Source organism: Acinonyx jubatus, chromosome B2, assembly GCF_027475565.1.
Source record: "Acinonyx jubatus isolate Ajub_Pintada_27869175 chromosome B2, VMU_Ajub_asm_v1.0, whole genome shotgun sequence".
NCBI lineage: Eukaryota > Metazoa > Chordata > Mammalia > Carnivora > Felidae > Acinonyx > Acinonyx jubatus.
This window is the reverse complement of record NC_069385.1, coordinates 1794602-1820606: the sequence shown is the minus strand read 5'-3', so window position 1 is coordinate 1820606 and position 26005 is coordinate 1794602. Positions and strand designations below refer to the sequence as shown.

Genomic DNA, 26005 nt, shown 5'->3' with positions numbered 1-26005 from the left:
CGCGTGCACTTGCCCAGATGACCTGGATGCACATGAGAACACTCGTGTCCCCGTGGCCCTGAGGACCCCCCCCCCAGCCTTCCCAGAAGAGGCTGGTGCCCCAGGCAGGTCCCCTGGGTGGGGTCGGGCAAGGCTGACTTACCTCTGACCACGCTGAGGCCAAAGAAGTGGGCTTCTTTGATGCTGGTCACATCACACACCCGCTGGAAGAGCTCACGACAGGTGGCCCGCACCTGCAAGACGCGGGTGGAGGCTCAGGGCCCCTGAAAGGGGTGGGCATCCAGTGGGAGCATGAGGACCACCGCGGCTTGCCACCCAGGGTCCTCGGGGACCGCCCGAGCTGAAGACTAGGTCCCGCGACGCCCAGCAGGGCAGAAGCCTGCTCTCCGGGTCCGGGCGGTGCAGGGGGCTGTCCAAGGACGGGGTGTGGGATTCTCCGCGCGCCCCAGGCCATCCTCCGCCTTTCTCCTCCCCGCAACCAACCTCACCCGGGGCCACTCCTGAAAGCGGGCCTGGGGTGTGGGCGCGCCCGTTGTGCCTGGGGACTGGCTTCTTGGGACCCAGAGGGGCTAAGGGGGTTTCCAGGGTCCCGGGCCCTGCCCGGTGAGCCCCGAGGTCTCGGTCTCAGTCTCGGTCTTGGCAGGCCGGGCTGTGAGGTCTGAGCCTTGTGTCTTCAGGGCCCCGGCGCCCTGCCTCCCGCAGCGGCCTTCCCGCCTCTGCCTCCCCACAGGGCCCCGAGGCGGAGGCCCCCCCTGACTCAGGGAGCACCGCCCCGCCCCCCAGCTCCCACTCTCGGGGTGGGGAGCCGCCTCGATTCCTGCCTACAGGGAGCCTTCTTCTGTCTACGCAGGTAAGGGCCGCCTCTCTCCGGTAACATCTGTTGTCCAAGTCGGGTTATCCAAATGACACTTCGTTTCACCTGGAAAGGGAGCCGTCTTAACATCAGACATGCAGCAAGTTCGTATTTGCAACTTCTTTCCACTCTGTTGATTGGACCCCGGACCCCGGAAAGGGCCGGTGCTGGAGCAGCTGACGGCGCTGCCCGGGGCCCGGACCCCCCTCGCGTCTCGGCTTCCGGCCGCTCCTCTGTCCCCCGCGCTTCCCGGGCTGGAGGGAGGCGCCACACGCTCTACGTGCCCTCGTGGCCAAGCCGCGTCTCTGCTGTCCTCTGGGTGGAAAATCCTGGTTCGAGGCGGGCAGCCCAGGCTCACGGCCCTCGGAGGGAGAGGACGCGTCCTCGTACGGACGGTGCGGGCCGGAGCGGGGCGGGCCCGTGTGCGCAGCACGGCGCCCGCGGGCTCTTGCCAGCATCGCGTCTGCCAGGAAAGCGGTGCCCCTGGGCTCGCGCAGCCTCTGTGGTTTCTGGAAGTGTCTCTACACCGTCTCAAATCAGATGACGAGTCTCTACTTTTTAGCGGCGAGTTGCCGTGCCGCTGGTTTCGTCCTCATCCGCTTCGTGTGGCAGATGTGGACTGAGCTCTGCCGTGGCGGTACGTGGCTGTAACTTTCTACCACCTGGATGTTCAGACAGGTGGGGGCCACACACGGGGCCGCCCCCACGGCTCACGCGGTGGGCACACCCTGAAAGTAAGCTGGCGGGGTGTGGGTGCCAAGCTGCGCGGACGGCCTCGGTCACCCCGTCACCGGCTGACTTGAGACCTCAGCCGGCGGGTTTCACTCTTCGCTCGCTCCTCCTCCTGCTAAAACCCTACAGCGAAGCCGAGGAAACAGGTGAAAGCCGCGGTCCGGGCTCCCTGTGTCGGGGCCACAGCCCAGGCCCGCCCCACCCGCCTCTCCCCACCCAAGTCCTCCTGCTGCCCCTCCTGGGGCCTGAGGCGTCTCGAAGGAGGCAGGGACCCCCGGAAGACCTTCTGATCGGCTCCAGCTTCTCCCCACCAGACGGGTAAACCGAGGCTTGGAGGGAGTCTGTCATTAACGCCAATTGGCATTGACTTAAACACGGAAGCGTGTCCCTGAGCAGGTAATTCCCGGGGGACTTGAACTACGCCATCGCCAGCCAGCCAGGCAGCCGTCCTGCCTGTAAGAGCATTCCACCCACCCCCCGCCCCCGATCCCGACCAGTCCTCGGAGGTACAGCCCCTCTCCGCCAGCCAGTCCCACCTGGTGCTGGTGCCACATTTTCATGGACACACTTCCCCTGAAAACGCAAACCCCCTCTCTGGGGCTGGCTAACTTTCCAGGGGTTTTCCTGCCCCTCTCAACCCACCCGGAACGCGAAAGCGGACGGACAAAGGGGACGGAGGTTCCTGCTCCGATGTCCCTCGGTGTCCCCAGGAAGGACATGCTGGCTGTATCCACCAGGGACCCTCCGCTCAAGGGTTAAGTGGGATGGTGTGCGTAAGCCCCCCGCGGGTGCTCCGCGTGGGGGCTTCTAGTACAGAACGGGGAGGGGCGGAGGCAGCTGAGGGCAGAGGGTGACAGTAATCTGGACACCAGAGGCCGCCTCGACTAGGAGAACTTATCACCTCACTTTTCACCTAGTTGGTAAAAACTGGAGAGGACCACCATTCCCCAACCGGACCTGACCTGTCCTGCTAACGACCCACCAGCAAGGGCCGAGAGAGCAGCTCGCATCAGAGCCCGGGAGGCTCCAAGGCGCCAGCGTGGCACCACGATGGGCCCACCCCTCTGTCGGCCCAGCGGGCCCCCACTCATGTTTGCTCCACGACTGTCCCCACGGCCCCAACGGCTGATGCGCAGCGACGGAGACTGGCACCCCTGGCCCGCCCCGCCTCTTCTCGCCTGGAGAAGCCCCATGGAATCCGGACCCTGACCTCCTGATTCTCCCACTGAGGGACGGGGCCTCGCCAGGGAGGGAGGGCAGAGCAGGACTGAGTCTGCGGGGAGACCAGACGGTGGCTGACACTTCTGTGACCACGGGACGCCACGAAAACCACCCCCTGGGGACCGCCCTCCCTGGGGTGACCGGTGGCCCGGGCAGGGACAGCTTGGTGAGGGGGCCATGACTGCACAGGGCCGTGTGGGTCCTCCGGAAGGAGGTAACCTCCTGGTTATCCGTCTGGCACTTAAACGACTGGACCCTCTGATGGGGTCTGTGGAAGAGCCACCAGCTCTGTAACAAGCACTTCTGAACTCGCGCCTTTGCTCGATGGCAGCCCCCAGAGATGCCCCAGCGCGTCTTTGCATTTGAGACGGAAGTCCCGTGGTCTCGGGGCGCCCCCGGCTGGCGGGTGGCACCAGGTCAGGGTTCAGGGCCTCCGCGGGCCACACCGTCCACAAGTGCTACCAGCCGCGCGTGGGCGTTGGGAACAAACTGCTGAACCGACAGGCTGTGTAACCAGCCTTCCTCGGGGAAGGGGCCCGAGTAGGGGGTGGGTAGAGGCGAGGCGCGGCCTGGGGGGGGCTAGCACTCAGAGGGGAGGCAGGCAGCCCCGCGGCGCCTCCCCGGGACTCCCCGGGGGCAGGTGGACAGCGGGCGTCCCTGGGGGAGGGGTGGACTTCGAGGAGGAAGGGCACAGGAGCATCATCGCCCTGAAGACTCAGGCCAGTCGGGGCCTCGGAGATTTCTATGGAAGCCAGGGTCACCCCAGGAGCTGAAAGTGGCTGGTGAGAATCAAAGGGGAGAAGGGCCCAGAGGACTCGACTGAAACCAAGGAGACGCCTGAACTGTGTGCGTTTCAAACGCTGCGAAGTTTTGGCGTTTGGATGGAATGTGCCACAAAATGCCACTTCTGGTCAACAGCATCCCTTTGTTGGGAGACGGGACCTGTGGCAGTGTCTCTGCCCACCTCCACGATCACCCCACCCCTGCTCACCCCCGCGGTCGCCCCACCCCCTACCCTCCCCTGCACTCGCCCCCGCAGTCACCCCTTCCCCCTCGCTCACCCCCACAACCAGCCGCAGCTGCTCCCGCGTGGGCAGCTGCACCAGGACGTCCCTGGGTTCCGTGGTCATCCCGCCGTCTTAGGGGCTCTGGTGGCTGCACGCAGGCTCTCAGGAGGACCCGGCCCCCTCCACGGCCTCCTGCGGGGAAGGACTGGTCAGGGGCGCGGCTGGCGGGGAGGGGCTGAGCTTCGGAGCGCCTGTGCACCCGCCAGGTGTCACCGCCACCTGTGGGGCCCTCCCCAGCCACCTGGCCACGGGTGGGGAACGTGACAGCCCAGACCACCCGGATTCAGGTTTTCTGGGGACCGGGCACCTTGCTAACTCCTGGCTGGGAAATGAGTGGAAGCCCAGCGGGGCCAGAAATCCAGCCAGTGGCTGGGCCGGGACAAGGTCCAGGCTCATAAATAGCTGTGCAGGTAGATTGGAATGCAAATAAACAGTGTCAGGCGGCCCGCCCTCCCCTCCCCGGCCTCCAGCTGCCTCCCCTCCCCCAGGGACCACCTCACAGCTCCCCTCGGCCCCAGCCAGCACGGCCCCCTCCTTTCCAGGGACCAGAAGAGATGTCTTGTAAAAGCCCACGACAACACGAAAGCGAGGAGGAGGATCACTGCGCAGGTTCCTGGAGGAGCCGGAGGGAGAGAGAGCGCAGAGCCCGCCGAGCCCCCCCAGCCCAGAAAGGCACCTCGGGGACCGGGGTCGGGGGATGGGGCGCATGCCCAGGTCCCCTGTGGCCCCCTCCTGCGGAGGGATTGAATGATCACTGTTGCCTAAACAGATCCCACTCGTCCCCTTTAGCGGCAGACGCTGGTGTTAGTTCTGTGCAGGCTCCTGGCCCAGGGTCGCCTGCCCCAAGGTGAGTGACACCTGTTATAGGTGAGGGCGGGGAAGCCGCTGCCTGTAAACCCTGCCCCTGTGGGAAGACCCGGCTGGGCTCAGGCTGGGATCAAAGTCTCCAGGTGCCCTTGCTCTGCAGAATCGGCCAGCAGGAGGCGCTGCTGTTACTGGGGCGGCCAGGGGTCCCGGGAACGCGGTTCCTGCTGCCCCATCTGCCCTCGCCCTATAGGTGCCGGTGGTCTGGGCCCCTTCGCCCGGCTCCGTGCGAATCTGAGCGGCCGCTGCCGAGCTCTCTCCAGAGCGGATGCAAAGCTATTCATCATCGGACACACGTATGTCCTTTCAGGAGGCAAGTTAACAATTTTAATTAAAAAATTTTTTTAATGTTTATTTATTTTCGAGAGACAGTGAGACCGGACACGAGGGAGGGAGGGGCACAGAGAGGGAGACAGAATCGGAAGCAGGCTCCAGGCTCCGAGCTGTCAGCACAGAGCCCGACTCGGGCTCGAACCCAGGAACCGTGAGATCATGACCTGAGCCGAAGTCAGACACTCAGCCGACTGAGCCACCCAGGCGCCCCGCAATTTGACAATTTTTAAAAGGCCAATAGCCCCTGTGAACAGATGGTAGATTTCATGATATTCACTGCCTTCCGGTGGCCTGTGACCCCCTGCCTCACGGTCACCCGGGCCGCGTGGCGACGAAGGACGCTGGAGCCGCTCCTTTCCAGGATCGTCGGGGCGCACGACAGGACTCCGCAAAGTTCACACGTGCACACGTGTGCACACGGCCCGGGCAGCAGCAGGCCGGGGACGCGGAGGCGGCAGCGGCGGGGAGGGAGGGCTGAGAGCCAGTGTCAGCATCCCGCGCAGCGGGCGCTCAGAGCCGTGGCGCACCGGGCCTCAGCTTTCTCCCCCGTACATTGAGGGTGACGGTGCCCCCACCTGTTGTGAGGGGCTGGCCATGTTTTACGGGACATTTGGCAGATGCGCTTTAAACACCCCTAGTGAGGAAAAAAAGGGAGAGGAAAAGCAGCCCCGTGTCCCTGCCAATAGACGTGACTACGGGGTTCTCACCGAGATGGAAAGCCCCCACCCACCTGCCTCCCACGGCTCCCGGTGGAGGCTGCGTGACGTCATCAAGGCGTGGGAGGTCATTTCCTGGATACGCTGCTGGGTCCTCAGCCCCCTCCCACTGTCCCCCCGCTGTCCTCCTTTGGAAAACACGTGTGGCAAGTCCCCAAAATAAACCCGCTTCTAAACACTTAACTGTCTCCCGGACACTCGCATGGCGGGGGGGGGGGTGCGGGGAGCGCAGGGGAGGAGGCAGCTCCCCTCCACCCTGGACCCTCCCCCCTGGCGGCCCTGCCGGCCCCTCGCAGGCCGCACTCGGCGTTGGTCTCTGCCCAGGTCTCCCCGTGCTGGAGACTGGCTTCCGTCCTCTGGCACGAGGGGGGTCCGCTGACCATGTTCTGAAAACAAAGCTCCGGAAAGGTGAGTCCCTCCAGTACGTGCTGCACAAGCGGAGCGGGAGCACCGTTCAGCGATGCCAGGGAGCGGGCTGCTGGTATGTGGGCGTCAGGCATACTCTGCTGCCCGGAGGCCGCACTCTGTGGGGCTCCGCGAGCAGGCAGCACCCACGGAGCGGCCAGTAGGCCTGCGGCCGCCCGGGCGGAAGCTCCGCACACGCGCACGCGGTCTCCCTCCCGTGTGATGGGGACGCCGCACGCCTAGGTGGTGGCGGCGGCACAGCTCTGGGATCGAGTGACACGCGTTATGTCGTTCGCTTCAAACGAATGCATTTTCTGGTATTCAAGTCGTAGCCCCGTAAAGCGTCAACGTACATAACAGGTTCTAAAGTCCCAGCAGACCCACCAATCACTCGACAGGGGGCAGGAGTGCACGCGCAGCCACGGCCGTGACCCCGCCCGGCAGGCACGTCGCGGGCACACGCGGGGGGGAACGCACGGCCTCGATGGCGGAGGACCCTGGGCTGCCGGCACCCTGCACGCCTGGCCACACCGGCCGCCCTTTCCCACGCCTCCCCGGGCCCCTTACTGGGCTGGTTTGCTTATGGTCATGACGAGCCAGAGCCACAGGAGGGCTGAGCACTGAGTTCAGAGGTCACACCGCTGAGTTAGGGGCTGGCCACCCCTCACCTGTGCCCCACTGCCCGGCTCGCGCGTGCTCTGTGTCACCCGCAGAGCGTCACCCTGCCCCCATGGGGGTCTTCACAGCTCCTGTGGGCCCGGGACAGCCTTGCTTGCTCATTTTATGAGTAGGGAAACAGAGGCACAGAAAGCAAAGAGGCTTGTCCAGAGCCCCGGCTACCGCACTGCTAGGGCCCAGAGCTGCCGAGACCTTTCTGGAACCACGTGGAAAGTACTCGTGGTTAACAACTCTGGAACGGGGAGGTCAGCACTTTGGAAAGCACAGGACATCTGCAGGGCGCAGGGGCAGGGCGGGCGGGGGCTCCTGGTCCCCGAAAGGGCAGGGAAGAGCCGGCCAAGGAAAGGAAAAGGCAGCTGGGAGGCTCCGCGTGACCACACTGGGCTGTGTTTTGCTTGCTGCCTGGCCAGGACTCTTGACCTCAATTAAAACCTGCAGCCCAGCAGCCGGGCGCGTGGGAGGCCGGTGTGGCCAGAGCGGGCCCTTCTTTCCACGGACGTGCCTGCTGCCTCGCCCCTCCCCCTCCCCCGACCTCTGTGCGGGTTCCTGGGTGATGTGCTTCGGGGACGCCGCGCAGTCTTGGACAGACCCCCGTGTGATTTCACACGCTCCTCCTGTGCCAAGCAGCAAGCACTGCCCCCCCCCCCCATCCTGCAAGGGACACGGGCCCCTGGGCTCCACTGTCTACCCACGGGCCCCGAACCACACAAAGTCACAGCGCGCCTCGGGGCACCACTGTACAGGGACATGATGGTGACAGTAGAGGGAAGGAAGGGGGCCCGGGGACCTCGGGAGCCAGAGGCGGGTGGGGGATCCACGCGCCAGGACTCGGGCTGTGAACGTCACACCCACAGGAGCATGGGACCCTCTGGCCCTGGGGAGGGACCTCACCGAGCACCAGACACCATGGCCCGCGTGCCCAGGCTTGTGCCATCGTGTCCTTCCAGGAGACGGCGCAGGGCAGGCCCTGCCTGCCGCTCCCTGCCCGGCCCCGGGGGGCGCACGGGAAAACCACCAGGCTGCCTGGGTCACCCCCTGGAAGGTGCCAGCTGGGGACAGGGGTCCCGGACCACCTGCCCACTCCCGGGACACTGCCTTTCAGCGGTCACGTGTCTGTCAGAAAAGAGGTGACACAAAGACTGTGACGTAAATCATTTCTCAGCAACGCACGCCTTTTGCGTAAATTCTCCTGCGAGAGTTTTCTTCCGGGAAATGAAGCACAGTGAGCGAGTGTTCAACCCACCCCGCTGAACTGAAGAGACCTGACAGAGGCACGTCTGGGACACAGGCCCGGGGCCACAGGGGACCCGTCAGCTGCAAGGGGCTGGCTCTGGCCGTCAGGCTCGAGCACGGGCCACACCAGGGGGCCTAGCGCGGGGAGCACCACCAGGTGGGAGCAGGCCCTGAAGGGCCGTGCACTTGCTCCCAGGCCCTCCTCTCTCCTGGGAGACGGGAGGAGGCCCTCCCCACCTGCAGGGCCAACAAGTCATTGGTCACAACACCACGCTTTAGTTTCAAGGCTCCCAGAGCCGGGGTCTCCCCAGCTCGGCCCTGAACCTCAGGGGGAGCGCGAGGGCAGGGGACGCCCAGCTGCGATGGAAGTTCTGCTCAGGCGTCACGTGCAGACAGGAACGTGGCGGGTCACACTCGCTGGGGCTGGAGGAGCGCGTCGGGAGCACGGGGAGCGTGGGGAACACGGGGGCGGGCGTGCAGGAGAGGAGGCCACTTCCCCGTCTGGGTGGGGCTGGTGCGTGCCATGTGCTTGTGCATCGTGAGTGTGAAAACACCTGTGACTACCTGTGAAAGAGCCAACGGGAGTAAAGTCACAGCAGGACAGTGAGCGGGGACGGCGGTGCCGGGCAGCCCCGGGCATCGGTGGGGCTCCCCCACAAACAGATCGCCACCCCTGCCCCCGCCCAGCAAGACAACTGTAGTGATGGGGTGTCCCGGCCGTCCCCGGGCAAACAGCCCCCCAGTCCAGCTCCTCACCAACCCCGTCATCCCCCTGGTAAGTGGTGGCCCTCAGCTCAAGGTTGCCTTGCCCTTTGGGTCACGGCCATGCAGACTCTTGCAGAGACAAGAGAACCCTGACCAGGCACAGGGCCACACACGGAGGCTGAGGGGGGGCGCCCGGAGGTCAGACCGCCCCCTCCCTGTCTGAGGGGGGAGCGGGCCTCAGGGACATGGCGGTGGGCGTCACTGTTCAGGCAGGCCCTGGCTAGTGGGGGCGGGAGGGCGGTTCAGACAGGCCCTGGCAGGGGGGTGGGGGCGGGAGGGCAGGGGGTGAAGCCCACGGATTGGACTCGGGTGGCCCGGGAGGGCTCGGGGATGGCGGATGGCGAGGAAGGAAGGAGCCGCTGGAGACGCGCGATGGCCTGGTCCTCTTTGCCGCACCTGCCTCCAGGCGGACGGCCCATCCAGGGCCTCCCGTGGGTCTGCTGCCCACACGCAGCCCCAGACCCTGAGATGCCCCTGACCTTCCCAGAACACCCCACACTCCCAACATGTGTCCCGGTGGGGCCTAGTCGTGGGTGGCTTTAAACAGCACTTGTGATGAGTAGATGTAAAATGTGCAACAATTATGAGAGAGGCCTCCTGGCCATTAGGGTGCTCCGTGGGGTCCCAGGCCTCCCACCCCCAATCACCCCAATCCTGCCCCCAGACTTGTCCCGATCACACAGGAGCCCCCGTCCCCGTCCTTCCCTGGCCCCTCCCATCTGCCCCCTCTCCTTCCCTGGCCCCTCCCATCTGCCCCCTCTCCTTCCCTGGCCCCTCCCATCTGTCCCCCCCATCTTTCCCTGGCCCCTCCGTCCTTCCCTGTCCCCTCCCATATGTCCCCCCTGTCCTTCCATGACCCCTCCCCATCTTCCCCCCCATCCTTCCCTGTCCCCTCCCATCTGCCCCCTGTCCTTCCCTGGGCCCTCCCATCTATCCCTCCCCTCCTCCGTCCTTCCCTGTCCCCTCCCATCTGTCCCCCCCATGTCCTTCCCTGTCCCCTCCCATCTGTCCCCTTCCTTCCCTGCCCCCTGCCCCATCACCCCCCTTCATCTTCCTGAAGCTCCCTCCCCCACTCATAGCTGCACCCAAGACCAAGGCTCCTGGACTCCTAGAGGCCCGTGTGAGGTCCCATCATTTAAGGGGGTGAAGCAAGACATCTTCCTCGTTCCACCCCACCCCTCCATTTCTGGGGGGGAGTCCCTGTAGACTATGACAAGGGGAGTCCCTTGTCATCCTCTGGGCCCTCCCACCCAGGAAACCCAGAACTGGGGGCCACTGAGGTTAGGGGCACAGTGTTTGGTGTGTGCCCGAACCTGCCCCCCCACAGGACAGCAGGGCTCCCACACTTCGGGGCCCCTCGGGGGAGCTGGCTGGAGTCACACCAAGGGCCCCCTCACCCCGGACAGGTGGCAAGCTAGGGCCAGGCCATCGTCACTGCCGGGAACATGAGACAAGAGCTGGAGGCTCATGGCTGGCCCCCCCTCACCGAAGGCTGCTCCTCACTCCTGGGGGGGGCACCTGGTGGGGCAGCAGAGGTGCCCTGGGGTCACCCCAGTCCAACCCTGACACTCGAGCCCCAGGGCCGGGGAGGGAAGAGCGCTGGAAGGGCAGGTGGGGGAGGCGGGCTGCCTGGCAGAGGCCCAGCCAGCCTTTCGGGCTCTCTGGGCCCAGACTCCCCTGGAGCTGACGGCGCATTCTTAGAATTCTCCCCCGTCCACCTCCTCCTTGTGCACAAACGCTGACCCTGAACCCCGCCACAGCTACTAACAGGAGTTAAAGGTTGCCTGTGATGTGGTGGGGAGGGCAGGAGGCCTGGGAGGGCTGTATGGACAGACAGACACACGGGCAGACGGAGCCTCTGGGCTCCGAGCTCCCCCCACCGCTCACCGCAGTGACAGGAGCGCCTGCCTTACATGCCGGAGACACGTCAGTTACCCGAACAGCGTGTGACCCATTTGTCTGTGTGTCTGTCTCCAGCTGGCTTCCACCCCTCGGAGGCCTGGCTGCCAGCTGCCTTCTCAGAGGTCATGCCCTCGCGGGGAACCTGGTGACTCACAGGGACACGGGAGCCACCGCTCAGGGTCTGGGGTCCCATCTTCAGCACGGTCCCCGTCACCGTGCCAGGCGATGGCCAAAGCAGACCGGCTTTTAATGTGCTTTACTGTTGCTGTGAAAGCCTTCCCGCCCGCACCAGGCCAGACCCCCGCCTCCCCCAGGGCCCCAGAACACCTTGCAGGCAGGGGAGATTCGCGTGTAGACTGGGCCCTGGGCCGTGGAAACTGCGAAAGCAAGACTCCGCCACTAGAGGACGCGGGAGGAGCCCGCGGAGCCTGGAAAGCGCTCACCGGCCCTGCCGGGCAGCCCTGGCCAGCGAGCCCCACCCCCCCCAGGCCACTCCGACACTTGGCGGGGCCACTCCTTCATTTATTCAGGGGGCGGCTGCCGAGTGTCCCTGCTGAGCTGCCAGGTGCTGGTCGGAACAAAAACAGCCCCCCCCCCCCAGAACGACATGACATTCCGTCCTTGGCGTCTGCACAGGACAGAAACCTTGGGACCCCCTCCTCCGTCAACTCTCCCAAGTCTGGGTGGTAGCCAACCCCGACAGCTCTCCCTCCCAGACACGCCCCCACCTATCTGACCGTCTTCCCGCCTCCACCACCTGCTCACACCTCTCTCACCTCCAGCCCGGACTGTGGCAATGGCTCCCAAAGTCCCCCCCCTCCAGACTCGCCCCCATACTCCACACCGCAGCCTCCAAAATCTTGCTAAACAGGGGGCAGATCCCCACATTCCTGCCCCCAGTCCAAAAATGGCTTCCACCTCCCTCAAAGGAGAAGCCAGAGCCTTGAAAGTTACCGTGGCCTTTGAGCCCCTCCAAGGGCTGGCCTGTTTGCTCTCTGGCCTCCCTGCCTGCCTCAGAGCTCAAGGTCACGGTCGTCACACGTGATCCCCTGCCTCTGAAGTCAAGGTCACGGGCGTCACACAGGCGCCCCTGCCTCTGAGGTCAAGGTCACAGTCGTCACACAGGCACCCTGCCTCTGAAGTCAATGTCATGGTCGTCACACAAGCCCCCCCCCCCCCCCCCGCCTCAGAGCTCAAGGTCACGGTCATCACACAGGCTCCCCTGCCTCAGAGCTCAAGGTCACGGTCGTCACACATGATCCCCTGCCTCAGAGCTCAAGGTCACGGTCGTCACACATGATCCCCTGCCTCTGAAGTCAAGGTCACTGTCGTCACACAGGCTCCCCTGCCTCTGAAGTCAAAGCCACTGTCGTCACACAGGCCCTCCTGCCTCTGAAGTCAAAGTCACGGTCGTCACACAGGCCCTCCTGCCTCTGAAGTCAAGGTCACGGTCGTCACACAGGCTCCCCTGCCTCAGAGCTCAAGGTCACGGTCGTCATACAGGCACCCCTGCCTCTGAAGTCAAGGTCACTGTTGTCACACAGGCCCTCCTGCCTCTGAAGTCAAAGTCATGGTCGTCACACAGGCCCCCTGCCTCTGAAGTCAAGGTCACAGTCGTCACACAGGCTCCCCTGCCTCAGAGCTCAAGGTCACGGTTGTCACACATGCTCTCCCCCTTCTTCCAGCCTGTCAACTGCAATGAACCAACACATTTCGCATCACACTTGTCTATGTCCAGCCTCAAATGGAAATGTCAGAGTAGACCACACGAGGTTCCTTCCTAATTTATGTTGTTTTACAAGGTTGCTCAGCTTTTGTGGACCAACTCCAAGGCTTTCACTTGGTCCCGGTGGTGGAAGTTCCCAGAACTGGGAATCGAGACACAGTCACAGTCTGTGTACAGAACGTCTGACAAGGCTCGTGGGTCTTTGCCACGCGCAAAACATGGGGTCTAGAGGCGAAGGCGTCTCTGGAGGCTCCGTGGACTGAGCACTTGTTTGGAGTAAAGTAAATGCCATCTGAACCTTCATGATGAGATTCTCTCCACAGCCACCAGAAGAGCTGCTCTTTGTGATGACCCGGAGCTTTCTGTGACCTCTTAGGAAGCTGAATTCGGGTGCAGATCAGTCCGAACTAAAGAGGCAAACAAACCCGTTTTGTCGAAGGGCGAAATGAAAAGGGTTTTGGCCTCCCTGTGTCCCCTGTTCCCTTCGTCAGTCACGGAGCTGCTGGTACTCCGTCGGGACACTCCTAAGACATGTCTGTGCTACACAGATGACCGTGTCCCCACCCCTCTCACTAGTGGGTGGCCTTGGGGAGTTAGCTCCCCCAGACTAGCAGCCCTTGAACCCCTCTCCCCTCTCAGCTATGGTTTAACCGCCCAGGAGCCTGGCCAACACCTGACACTGAACCTCACATTTTATTTAAGTGTATTTTGTATTTATGCTTTAACTCTCCCAAATCTCTCACATACACAACCCCATAACACAAAAAGCCCGGTATTGTGTCCATTTTACATTTGGAGGAAACCAAAGCCCAACAGGGTAAGGGAATTGCCCAGGAACACATGGATCAGTGAGGCTAGAAGCAAACTGGGCTGCCGTGTGCTTCCGCCCTGCCCCCACACCCCCCCTCCACGGTGCCAGGTGCGCCCCTTGGTCAGGCCGGGGACCTCCCAGCCCTGACCCCCAGGACGGGTTCTGCATTCTCAGGGGCCTCTGTACCAGAGCTCCCCTGGGTGCTTCCCAGGGCACGGCTCTGGTTTCTCCCAGCACTGGACATCTTCCGGGGACATCTTCAGGTGGCACAGAAGCCACCTGAAAGCCTGGACTCGGGTCCAGAGACGACGCACACGCATCCTCTTTCTCCAGGAACTCAAAGGAAGAGCGGTGTCAGCGAGCCCTCAGAGCTCAGAGAGGGCAGTCTGTGAAGGTGCATGTGGGAGCTGGTGGGGAGGGCCTGGGAGAGTATGGGGAGCACCTCTCACTGGGGGTCACCCGGCCCGAGCCCGGGGCACAGTCACGGGGAGGAGGGAAAGTGCTGGAGCCGGGCCGCTGCAGGGGGCAGGCCGGCCTTGGGGCCCTGGGCTGCGGCCAGGAGGGGTGAGCCGCCTTCAAGGCCCCTAGACCGTGTTGAGCAATGCCTGACAGAGCTTCCGCAGCCTGGGAAGGAAACTCTATAATACGTCCCCTCGGTCAGGTGACAGAGCGGCGGTGGGCGTGGGTGCTGCTTCGGTCCGGCCCGGGGCCCAGATTCTGCCGAGGGGGGTGCCTGCTGTCGGGTCACACCCTCTGCCAGAGGGCGGGCACCGGGACTTTGCATCCAGACTCCCTCACAAAAGCACACTTGAGTGCCACCCTGGGGGCACTTAAGTCCCCCAGAGCAGTGACCCTCCCGTGCCCAGGGTGGGTGGGGGAGGGGAACGGCCCCCAAGAGTGGGGTTCCTCCCACAGGTAGGACCCCCGAAGGGTCTCAGGTACTATTTGGTTTGTACCTATGTGTGGACCAGACTATTTGTTTCTAATGTTTCTTAATGTTTATTTTATTTATTTTGAGAGAGAGAGAGAGAGAGCAGGGCAGGGGCAGGGACAGAGGGAGAGTGTGTGGGCAGGGTAGGGGCAGGGAGGGAGAGAGAATCCCAAGCAGGCTCTGCCCCATCAGCACAGAGCCGGACGTGGGTGTGTGTGGGTGTCTTCAGAGCGTGACCCAGGCTCCTCGGGCAGGTGCCCAGGGCCCAGCCGCTCAGCAGACACGCGACAGGCCACATGGGGCACCGTCCTTGGCGCACGGGCCCTGCCACGGCCCCGCCTCCCCTGTGCACACACCTGTGCGTCCTGCCAGCAGCCTGACTCACGCACGTGGCAGATGCTCCACGGATACGTGTGCCAAGATCTCGTTTCAGGGTCAATAGTGCCTCCCTCACCGCCCCCCCCCAGCCTCTTCCGGGGGCCCCACGTCAGTCCCAGCCACGAAGGCAGGTGAGGGAGACCCACAAGAGTGGCGCGCGTCCCCAGGTGGCCCCGCGCCGCGCAGCAGGCACAGGGCGGGCAGGGCCCGCTCCTGGAAGCAGACAGTCGGCCTCCTTCCCACGGGTGAGGCGTGGGCACACCTCCCGCGGTTACCGTTGGGGTCGTGCTCGCCTGGCCCCAAGAGCAGGATCTGGCGCCCTGGGTACCGTGGACGGAACTCAGGGAACGACCCCCTCGGGGACCACTGGGCTTCTCGTCAACATTGTAGCCGTGCCCAGGAGTGGGGGCCGTGTCCTGGGGCCAGCCCTCACCCAACCCCTCCGCCCACGGTGCCTCCAGAGCTCCCAGAAGAGGGGGGCTCCCCCAGAGGGGGTGCTGGCCAGGTGCCATCAGCAGGACAGTGAAAGCCCCGGTCCCGAAGGCAGCTGGAGGAGCACAGGCCGGAATTAAGGAGCCGACACCCCTACGGCACCGGGCCGGTGCCGGCAGAGTCGGCCGTGCTCACTAGAACGTCGGTGCTGTGGTCGTGATGGCTACACACACCAGCCTCCCGGCCAGGGCGCGCCACACCCACACGTGCAGGCCGCAGTGTGCGGACGCAGGCTCGCGGGGCTGGGGGAGGTGCAGGGGGAAGGCTGGAAGGGCCACTGGCAGCCCAGGCCCGCCTTGCCGCCCGGGTCACCTGCCCCTGGGCTGGGTGCCCACGGTCACAGCCCACGTTCTACAAGATGCGGCAACAGCTGAGGCCAGGTGGCCACAGCACCTTTGTGGTGACAACCACACTAATCAGCAGGTGTCAGGTGTCGTCTGACGTGCTCCAGGCCTGCGGTCCCGCCCACGGAGAGCGGACATTCCACTCGTTTTGGAATCGGAAAGCAAACTTCCCGTCAAGCTCACAGTGTGCAGTCTGAGCCTTAGGCTGCGCTTCGAACAGAACTGAAGCAAGTGATTCCGGGCCGGAAAGCTCTTTGGGGCGCCACCTTCTTAAGAATCCTGGGCCCCCGAAGCAAACGTGACACCCCCACGAGCCACTCGCTAAACAGAGGCAGCACCTGTACCGCGGCAGACAAATCCGTGCTGTACGAGCACCCCCACCCGGCTCCTGAGCCCCCCTGCGCCCTCTGAAACCTCCGCCGGAATTAAGTCACGGAGCCCTCCCGTCTCCCCTCCACCGTTCCCAGGAGCACCAGCCACATCAGGTTGCAAAGGGAAACTTCTGAGGGCGGGAAGACCCGGGTCCCCCGCCAGCCGCCTCCGTCTGTTCAGGCACCTTTGGGCCCAGCTCTCTTCAAACAAGCCCGGAAAACCCAAATACAGGACACGCGGGGGTCGAGCGCGCGGCGCGGAGACTAAAGGGGCCGCGCAGCCCGGGTGTCCCTGCACCTGCCTCGGGGCCCACGAGGCAAGGGCGGACGGTGGGGAGGGTAGGAGGCGGGGGGGTGGGGGGTGAGGGGGGAGAGGGTCGGGGGGAGAGGCAGGGTAGGGGACGAAGGCGCCGCAGAGCTGGGACCCCGACCCCACCTCTAAGTCAGAAGCCACCGAAGGGACGACCGTGGGCCCGCGGGAGGGTCCCGAGTCCTCAGCTTGACTTCGGGGCGCGAACTCCGAGCGACGGCGGCGGCGAGGAGACAGTCCGCGGCCGGGTGCCCGTGGGCACCGTGGGCTCGGCCGTGGGCGGGGTCACGGGGGGCGGGGACGGACGTGCTCACCTGCGGGGGTCGCGGTCTCAGTCCGGGTTGGGCTCATGGTTCCGGGCCGGGGTCTGGGATTGGGCGGGGGTCGGGGTGCGGTCTGGGTCGGGTCGGGTCTGGGTCGGGGTCCGGGTCGGGGTCTGGTTCCGACTCCGGGTAGGTGTCCGGGTCCGCGTCGGGATCAGGGTCGGGGTCGGGGTCCAGGTCGGGATCCGGGTGCAGCGGCGTGAACGCGGCCGCCGCTTTTCGCGGTCTGAATGGAGCCAGCCCCGCGGGCGGCGGTTGGGGGCGAGCGGAGGCGGCGCGTCCTGGCTGCGGTGGGCGGGGGCTTCCGTCCCTCCCGCCCCGGCACGCGTCCTCTCCCTTTCTTTCCCTGGCCCGCTCCGCCAGGCCCCTGCACGCGTCCTCTCCCCTCCCCTCCTTGGCCCGCCCCGCCCCGCCCCTGCACGCTTCCTCTCGCCTTCCCTCCCCGGCCCGCCCTGCCCCGCCCTCCCCGACCCTGCAGGCGTCCTCTCCCCTCCCCTCCCTGACCCGCCCCGTCCCCACTTCCGACCCCGCTCTATCCCTCCCCCGTCCCCTCCCCATCCCTCCGGGGTCCCACCCCACCCTTCCCGGCCCCTCTCAGCCCCTACCTCTCCAGGCCCGCCCCTCGGTTCTCCCCTACCGGCCCCGCCCCTCCTCTCCCTGGCCCCTCCTCTCCTTGGCCCGCCTCTCTTCGCCCCCTTGACCCTGTCCTCTCACTACACTGCCCTGCCCCCGCCTCGGCCCCTCCCATCCCGGCCCCGCCCCATCCTCTCCCCATCCCTCCGGGATCCCACCCCGCCCTTCCCGGCCCCGGCCTGCCCCCTTCCCCCGCCGTCTTCTCCCCTCCCGGCCCGGCCCCTCCCCTCCCTGGCCCGCTTCTCTTCGCCCCCCTCGACCCCGCCCCCTCGCTACCCTGCCCTGCCCCCCGCCTCGGCCCCGCCCTCTTCCCCTCCCCTCCCCTTTCCGCTCCGCCCCTCCCAAGCCATCCCGGCCCCGCCCCTAACTCTCCCCTCCTCTTTAGGCCTCTCCCCGCCGCGCTCCGCCCCCATCCTATCCCCTCCTCGTCCTCTTCCACTCCACTCCTCCCCGCCCTACTTTACCCGGGCCCCTACCTCCCCTCCCCTCCTATTCCCGCTCCGCCCCGCTCCGGCCCCCGCATGGTCCCCACTGCAAACTAGAGGGGAGGGCGCGGCTCTTGGCTTCTGGAGTTGTGCGCCCCAGGGTTGTGCGCCCGGGGGTCGCAGCAGACCGAAGTGGTACCGACCCAGGGTCGCGTTGTTCAGTGAGCGCTCCATCCCGGGTTGCAGTCACGGATTGCCCCTTCCCAGGGCTGCAGTTTCGGGGGCTTGCAGCACCACCGGGGGTCGTCCCGGGCGCGGAGGGTAGAGCGCGGCCTCGGAGAAGCCCCTCGAGCCGGCGCACTCCCGCCGCTGGGCGCGAGCTGAACCCCACTTGCCAGGGCTCCGAGTCCGCCACTCCCGGGACTCACGGCCTGGACAGCAGGCGCTGCGCAGACAGCGGGGCCCCCCAGAGGGACAGTCTGCGCGGGAGGGGCGGGCCAAGCCCGGTGAGTTATGCGGGGTGCTGGGCACAGGCCCCACTGCCGTGGACACGAAAATTGCAGTCGTGGGGCCCCGAGGACGGCTGGCCCCGAGGAAGCGCTAAGATTGTTCTCGGAGACAAAGGCAGACCCGGGCCGTGGGAGGGGCTGGAGTGAGGTCGGGAAGGTTGAAGGTCACCATGGATCAACACCTGGGGCTGACCTGGGGCCTCTCTGGCCTGGTGACTTTCCCGCAGAAACCTTTAGGAGTAAGGGCTGATGGGCCCAAACCTTGGAACAACAAGAACACACACACACACACACACACACACACACACCCAGGCCTGCAGTGGGGAGGAGCTCGGGTGCAGCTCACTCTAGCCACAGCTGGGCTGCCCTGCGCATCCCTGCAAGGGCACTGGCAAGGTCACTGGAGGCAGTGGCTCCAGGCTCCAGCCTCCCCTCTTTCTCCTTATTCCCACCTGCCCCCACACCTGTCCCTTCCCAGCTTGTTTTTCTCCAGACGGGCGTCATCCTCTAGTACTCCAGGGGGGTTGTTCCATGTGCTATTGACCCCCCTATCCACCCCGCCCCGTCAGAGTGTAAGCCCCTCCACGGCTGGGATTCTTGTCTTTTGTTTACTGCTGAAATCCCACCACCCAGAATAGTGCGGGTGTGGGTGTTCATGAGTAAGTTCACATGTCAGAGCCACACTCAAAAGTAGCAACTCAGGCAAAGCCTTTTCCAACTCCAGTGAGTCACCCTCCTCTGGACGCTGAACATCGGCTCAAACCTCCATTATTCGTTTGCAGCGTGAATTCTGTGTCTCCCCCCATTCACCCACGAGAGCCTAACAGTTGCACACCAGCTGTCTTTAACGATGCCCGCCATCCAGAATGTTCGCCGTTACATACCATTCTTCAGTGCAGAAACCAGCCCTCCCATCTCACAGAGGAGGACACTGAGGCAGAGAGGATCCAATCGCCCGGGGAAGGTGGCATGGTTAAACAAGCAGAGGGCAGTCCTCCCTGTCCCGTCGTGTCCTGCGGTCTGCATTTGCTGTTTGCTGTTGACAGTCAACAATTGTACCATAGAATTGTTATACCTCTCAAAAACCATCCATCAAGTCACGTGATCAGCCCGGAGTGAAAATTGGCAGAGGAGGTATCCAGTCTCTGGTGACTCAGCACATGGATTCTGGAGCCTGACTTTTGAGGCTTTGTCACCTTCTTGCTATGTGACCGTCGGTGTCCTGACCACTCACTGCCTTTGTTTCTCTATCTGTAAAATGGGGTTAATAATAGTATTTCCTTATAGGGGTGTCTGAGGACTCATTGAGCAAATATTTATAAGACATTCATTCAGAAAGTGCTTGACACAGTAAGGGCTATGCCAGCTTTAGCCTTTCGACTTTTTTCTACACGGCAAGACAGTATGTAGGTACAATTGAACAATGTCAAACAGGTGCAAATCACCAGGCACCTCAGTCTACAGAAAGGAGCTCCTGTCGGTCTTGATTTACCTCCCCTTTCGATTCCCTTTTAGCTACAAGGGTGACCACGCAAGGATCCATTTAAGTGAAGATGGTCCGTGCCACCCGTGAGCTCCCTCGAGAAGCACAAATGGCTTGCAAAGGCCTTGGTGCTGGGGAGGTTATCACAGACCAGCGCGTTCCAGAAACTTCAAGAAAGGCTGTGGTCCAGGTGTCATGATGCCTGGAGGGTATGTGTTGTCCAGTCGTGGGTGGTGTGTGTGTGTGTGTGGTTTTGTGTGGTTGTGTGTGTGGTTATGTGTGTGCACGTGGTTATGTGTGTGTGGTTGTGTGTGTGTGCAGTTGTGTGTGTGGTTATGTGTGTATGTGTGTGGTTGTGTGTGGTTGTCTGTGTGTGTGATTTGTGTGTGTGATTGTGTGTGTGTGCAGTTGTGTGTGTGGCTGTGTGTGTGTGCGCAGGTGTGTGTGTGTGTGGTTGTATGTGTGTGCAGTTGTGTTGTGGCTGTGTGTGTGCGTGTGTGTGGTTGTGTGTGGTTGTATATGGGTGTGTGCAGTTGTGTGTGTGGTTATGTGTGTGTGGTTGTGTGTGTGGTTGTGTGTGGCTGTGTATGTGCGTGTGTGGGTGGTTGTGTGTGTGTGGTTGTATGTGGGTGTGTGTGCAGTTGTGTGTGTGGTTGTGTGTGGTTGTGTGTGTGCGTGTGGTTATGTGTGTGTCGTTGTGTGTGCATGTGTGTGGTTGTGTGTGCTTGTGAGCGGTTGTGTGTGTGTTTGTGTGTGTGTGGTTGTGTATGGTTGTGTGTGTGTGCAGTTGTGTGTGTGGTTGTGTGTGTGTGCAGTTGTGTGTGTGGGTGTGTGTTTGTGTGTGTGGTTGTGTATGGTTGTATGTGTGTGCAGTTGTGTGTGTACGTGTGTGTGGTTGTGTGTGTGTGCAGTTGTGTGTGTGGTTGTGTGGGTGTGTGGTTGTGTGTGTGTGCAGTTGTGTGTGGCTGTGTGTGTGGTTGTATGTGTGTGTGTGGTTGTGTGTGTGGTTATGTGTGTGTGGTTGTGTGTGGCTGTGTGTGTGTACATGTGTGTGTGGTTGTGTTGTGTGGTTGTATGTGGGTGTGTGTGCAGTTGTGTGTGTGGCTGTGTGTGCATGTGTGTGGTTGTGTGTGTCTATGTGTGTGTGTGGTTGTGTGAGTGGTTGTGTGTGCATGTGTGTGGTTGTGTGTGTGTGTGCGGGTGTGTGTGGTTGTGTGTCTATGTGTGTGGTGGGTGTGTGTGTGTGGTTGTGTGTGTGTACGGGCAGGTGTGTGGTTGTGTGTATGTGTGCAGGTGTGTGTGGTTGTGTGTCTGTGTGTGTGTGTCTGTGTGTGTGTGGTTGTGTGTGTGCGTGTGGTTATGTGTGTGTGGTTGTGTGTGTGCGTGTGGTTATGTGTGTGTGGTTGTGTTGTGTGATTGTGTGTGTGTGTGGTTGTGTGTGTGGTTGTGTGTGCGTGTGTGTGGTTATGTGTGTGTGTGGTTGTGTGTGTGCGTGCGGTTATGTGTGTGTGGTTGTGTGTGTGGTTGTGTGCGTGTGTGTGGTTATGTGTGTGGTTGTGTGTGTGTGCGGGTGTGTGTGAGGTTGTGTGTGTGTGCGGTTTGTGTGTGTGTGGTTATGTGTGTGCGGGTGTGTGTGTGTGGTTGTGTGTGTGTGTGGTTGTGTGTGTGCGGGTGTGTGTGAGGTTGTGTGTGTGCGTGTGGTTATGTGTGTGTGGTTGTGTGCGTGTGTGTGGTTGTGTGTGTGTGCGGGTGTGTGTTTGTGGTTGTGTGTGCGTGTGTGTGGGTGTGTGTGTAGGTATGTGCGGGTGTGTGTGCATGTGTGGTTATGTGTGTGGTTGTGTGTGTGTGCGGTTGTGTGTGTGCGGTTGTGTGTGTGCATGTGGTTATGTGTGTGTGGTTGTGTGTGTGTGCGCATGTGTGTGTGGTTATGTGTGTGGTTTTGTGTGTGTGTGGTTGTGTATGCGTGTGTGTGCATGTGTGTGGTTATGTGTGTGTGTGGGCGTGTGTGTGTGGTTGTGTGTGTGCGGGTGTGTGTGTGGTTGTGTGTGTGGGTGTTTGTGTGTGTGTGGTTGTGTGAGTGTGGTTGAATTGTGTGTGTGGGTGTGTGTGTGGGTGTGTGTGTGCGGTTGTGTGTGTGTGCATGTGTGTGGTTATGTGTGTGGTTGTGTGTGTGTGCATGTGTGTGTGGTTGTGTGCATGTGTGTGCGTGTGTGGTTGTGTGTGTGATGTGTGTGGTTTTGTGTGTGTGGTTGTGTGTGTGCGTGTGTATGTGCGTGTGTGTGTGAGGGCCTGTGTGTGTGCGTGTGTGTGTGCGTGTGTGTGTGTGGTTGTGTGTGTGTGTGGTTATATGTGTATGTGTGTGTGTGTGTGGTTGTGTGTGTGGTTGTATGTGTGTGTGTGCATGTGTGCATGTGGTTATGTGTGTGTGTGGTTGTGTGTGTGGTTGTATTTGGGTGGGTGTGTGTGGTTGTGTGTGTGCATGTGGTTTTGTGTGTGTGTGGTTGTGTGTGTGGTTGTATGTGGGTGGGTGGGTGTGGTTGTGTGTGTGCGTGTGGTTGTGTGTGTGTGGTTGTGTGTGTGTGTGGTTGTGTGTGTGTGCGTGTGTGTGTGGTTGTGTGTGTGCGTGTGGTTGTGTGTGTGTGGTTGTGTGTGTGCGTGTGGTTATGTGTGTGGTTGTGTTGTGTGATTGTGGGTGTGTGTGGTTGTGTATGTGCGTGTGTATGTGCGTGTGTGAGTGTGGGTGGGTGTGGGTGGGTGTGTGTGTGTGGTTGTGTGTGCGGGCGTGTGTGTGTGTGCGGGTGTGTGTGCGGGTGTGTGTGTTTGCGGGTGTGTGCACGCGCGCATGTGTGTGGTTGTTGATCAGCCTGTAGGAGAGTGTTGCCCACGTCCGGTTCCCCATCCTCCCTGACTGGAGTCCCCAGCTCGCCATCTCGGCCGCTGCCGTCTTACCGTTCATGCCGATGCCCAGGAAGCCCTGATCTCGCCGTTTCCTGCGTCCTGTCCCCGGTAGAGGTGGGGCTGCAGGCGATCAGTCCTCCAGGTGTCCGGCCAAGCAGTGGCAGGTGGCGGTGGCAGTGGCGGTCCACCGTGTTCTCCAGGAAGACGAGGTGACGCCCTTTCACGGCACCTGTGAATGGGACCTTGTTGAGAAACAGGGTCTTTGCCGATGTGTCAGGTGAAGAGGAGGTCATGCTGGGGTAGGGCGGGCCCCAGTCAGTATGACTGGTGTCCTTACACGGGGAGAGGAGACACGGAGACAGACGGGGAGGAGAAGGTCATGTGACAGTGGAGGCAGAGAGCGGGGTGGCCCGTCTGCAAGGCAGGCCAAGGGTCACCGATGCCAGCAGAGCTCTGACAAAGCGAGAAAGGACCCTCCTCCAGAGGCTTCGGCGGGAGTAGGGCTCTGCCAACATCTGATGTCAGCCTGCGGGTCACGAGGACGGTGAGAGAAGAGATTTTCTTGCTGGGCTCCTTTGTTCCGGGGGCCCCGGGAGGCTCGCATGGGCACCATCCGGGGTGTGGCCCCGGCACCCTGGCTGAGGGGGCCGCAGATGCGGGCAGGAGCAGGATTTGGGGGCGTGAAGGCCTCGGGCCTCAGCTGCCGACAGCTCCCGGCTTCCTGGGGTTTTTGCAAAGCGAGGCAAAGGAGGAGCCAGGTCCCCCGTCTTCTGGGTTTATTGTGTCGGAGGTGGACCCAGGTAACATGCGGTTAGGGCTTGGAGCGACGAGGAGGAGGTAGGCACGGTTTCGAGCCACCCCATGGACAGCTTCCTGGCCTTTAAATGATCGTTCCGGGAGCCCTCGGCCTTTCGTGTTGAAGGCATCTGTGCGGCCAGGTGCCCTCTGCCGGTTTCCCGGGGCCGCTGGAAGGAAGGGCCACACGCTGCGTGGCTTAAAACCGCAAGAATTTATTCTCCCACAGTCCTGGAGGCCGAAAGTCCACCATCAGGGTGGGGGGACAAGGCCATGTTCCCTCCGGAGGAGGGTCCTGCCGGCCGCTCCCTGCCGGGGCCTTGCAACGGTGCTGGGCGTCCCTGGGCTTGTAGACGCCCCACTCTGATCTCTTCTGTCCTCACAGGGCCGTGTTCTCTGTGCGTCCCTCTTTTCCCCCCTCTTACAAGGACACCAGTCGGATTGGGCCAGGGCCCACCTGCTGCGGCGCGACCTCATCGTCACTAATTGTATCTGCCACCACCCTCTTTCCAACTAACGGCACATGCGGAGGTCCTGGGGGTTCGGACGTGAACAAGGCTCTATTCGGAGAAGGTTCACTATTGGACCCCTAACCTACGCCCGAAGCAACCGCCATCCCTCCTCTAATTCTGCTTCTCGTGACCACGGACTGTCCTGGCCAGGACAAGAGCACCGGGGAACACAAGAAGAGCTGCCTCCCCAGGGTGTTGGCTTCGTCTCTCTTTTCAGGCCCAAAGTGGGAGCTGGCAACCGTAGGAGCAGGAACTGGGTGCGGTGGTTCCGTCTAGAAGAATTGGCGGTATTTTCTAGGAACAGATCTAGCCTCTGGCCCTGCTGAGCTGGGAGATGATCTGGGAGAGCTCCTTCCCGCCCGGGAGGCGCCTCCAGGCCGCCCGCTGCGCTAGTGACGGGCGATCTCGCTCGGCCGGCCGCTCGGAAAGGTAGTGACGGTACTGGTGCCATCAGACGGCAGCACGGGCTGCCACGTCACCTTGAGTCGGGTTCCGTTCTCTTTTACCTTCTCCTTGTCTCCACTGCTGGTCTGGCGGTTATCACTGCTTGTGAATCAGTCTCTCTCCTGTCGCCCCTTCGCTTCCGTTCTCCCATCTGCCTCGGCACGGACAGGGCCCGGGGGGGGGGGGTGCGAATCAGTGAGCTCACTGTGTGCAGACGGCCCAGATGCTCTCAGGTAAGTACAATGAATCACCGAGATCGTCTTGGTCCATCTCTTAATTCTTGGCCGTGATTGGACGGCTGAGTTTATCAGTGACTTTGCGGCAGAACAGAAATCGTTATACTTCGCAGAACAGGAGGCGCCAGCGGAAGAGAGGACAGAATGATCTGTAGGAGGATTTCGAGCACCTCCCACTCACATGCCACATCAGACTGGGGATTCGTGACCCCAATCACATTATCTCCCGAGCGCCCACTGTTTGCTCCCTGTGGCCCAGCAAAAGGGGACACACGCCCCGAGCCCAGAGCGCACACCCTCACGGGGAGAGCCGGCAGGAAATAAACTGCCACGTGCACTTTGGGTTATGCCGGTGCGAGACAAACTGCAGACTCCCAGACGGAAGGGAACTGGGGGAACATACTTGGGTTTGCTGTGGAAAGTGGAATTTTCCCTCGGACTGTAAACGAATTCGCCGCCTTAGTTAATGCACGCGAATCCCGCAGGCTGTTCTGTTAGAGGACCTGGAACCCCGCCGGCCCTGACCCGCCCGCATCCGCCCCAGGAAAGGTGGGGCTCACTGCCGCTGGTGCCGCAGTGCCAGGGCAAAGGGGAGGAACGGAGGCCACCGGGGCCGCGGGGACAGCTGGGGGCAGACGGGTGCGGGCGGAGCTCGGGGCCAACTTCAGGATGCATTGTTGTGAAGATACTCGTGACGCATCCCAGAACTCAGTGAGAGGCAGCTCACGAGGCTGGAGATCCCGGACCTCACTGAGGACACCGATCGCACGACCTGTGCAAAGCTGCACTGTCTCACTCACTGTTAAGTGTGTGTGCTCAGTACTGAACTAGCACAGTGTTCCCAATCAAATTGTGCCATGGCAAACGGAAACACGAACTCAAAATCATATCCGCACCCCCACGTTCACTGCAGCATCATTTACGATAACCGAGGTGTGGGAACAGCCTCGGTGTCCACTGATGGGTGAGTGGATAAAGAAGTGGGGTGTGTGCGCGTGTGTGCGTGTGTGCATGTGCGTACAATGGGATGTCACTCAGCCATAAAAAAGAAAAAAATCTTGCCATCTGCAACAACATGGACGGACCCCGAGGGCATTACGCTAAGGGAAGGAAGTCAGACGGGAGAAGAGACCACGTGATCTCACTTACATGTGGAGTCTGAAAGAGACAAACCAAAACAAAACCAAGAGACACAGACACGGGGAGCAGGTCGGTGATTGCCAGGTGGGGGTGAGGGGTGGGACAGACGGGTGACGGGGCGAAGGAGGGCGAGAGGTACAGACTTCCAGCTATAGAATAAATAAGTCAGGAGGATAGGATGTACGGTCGTGACGACTCCAGTTAGGAACCCCGGGCGGATAGAAGTTGCTAGGGGCCGAAGTCTTGAAAGTCCTCCTCAGGAGACAAAAACGAACAGTGTGGAGACGGACGGTGACTAGCCTTTGTGGTCCTCAGTGCACAGACATCGATTCCTTACGTTATACATCAATTCTACCGCGATAACAGCAATAAAATTAATGTCATCGAGAAATTATGCAGAAACCAGATTTTGCTGCACACGGTGCCCTGACAAGTCACCGAGGGAGTAGGAAATGATTTTACGAAAAAGCAAACA

The 26005-nt window shown here is 62.2% G+C and overlaps 1 protein-coding gene and 1 long non-coding RNA gene across 9 annotated transcripts in view; one reads left to right on the top strand and one right to left on the bottom strand.

Moving 5' to 3' along the window:
- The window catches only part of FRMD1 (FERM domain containing 1), a 26383-nt gene extending 9856 nt beyond the window's left edge, over positions 1-16527 (bottom strand). The window contains exons 1-4 of one of the 7 annotated variants that reach the window (XM_053221951.1): positions 16447-16462; positions 4151-4275; positions 3868-4005; positions 143-233 (exon numbers count right to left, since the gene is read on the bottom strand). In XM_053221951.1, the coding sequence (XP_053077926.1) occupies positions 143-233; positions 3868-3936 (160 nt within the window). In that variant the 5' untranslated portion in view covers positions 3937-4005; positions 4151-4275; positions 16447-16462. Of the gene's footprint in view, positions 1-142; positions 234-825; positions 3576-3867; positions 4946-16446 lie in introns of those variants that run through there. The other 6 variants (XM_053221950.1, XM_053221952.1, XM_053221953.1 and 3 more) reach the window with 6 other exon arrangements.
- LOC128315447 (uncharacterized) lies at positions 14291-26005 on the top strand. 2 transcript variants are annotated; one of them, XR_008298204.1, is made up of 3 exons: positions 14291-15936; positions 19538-19714; positions 23584-26005. It is a non-coding gene; the product is annotated as an uncharacterized LOC128315447 (long non-coding RNA). The 2 variants fall into 2 exon arrangements; XR_008298205.1 differs by lacking the exon at positions 14291-15936 and adding an exon at positions 17435-18019.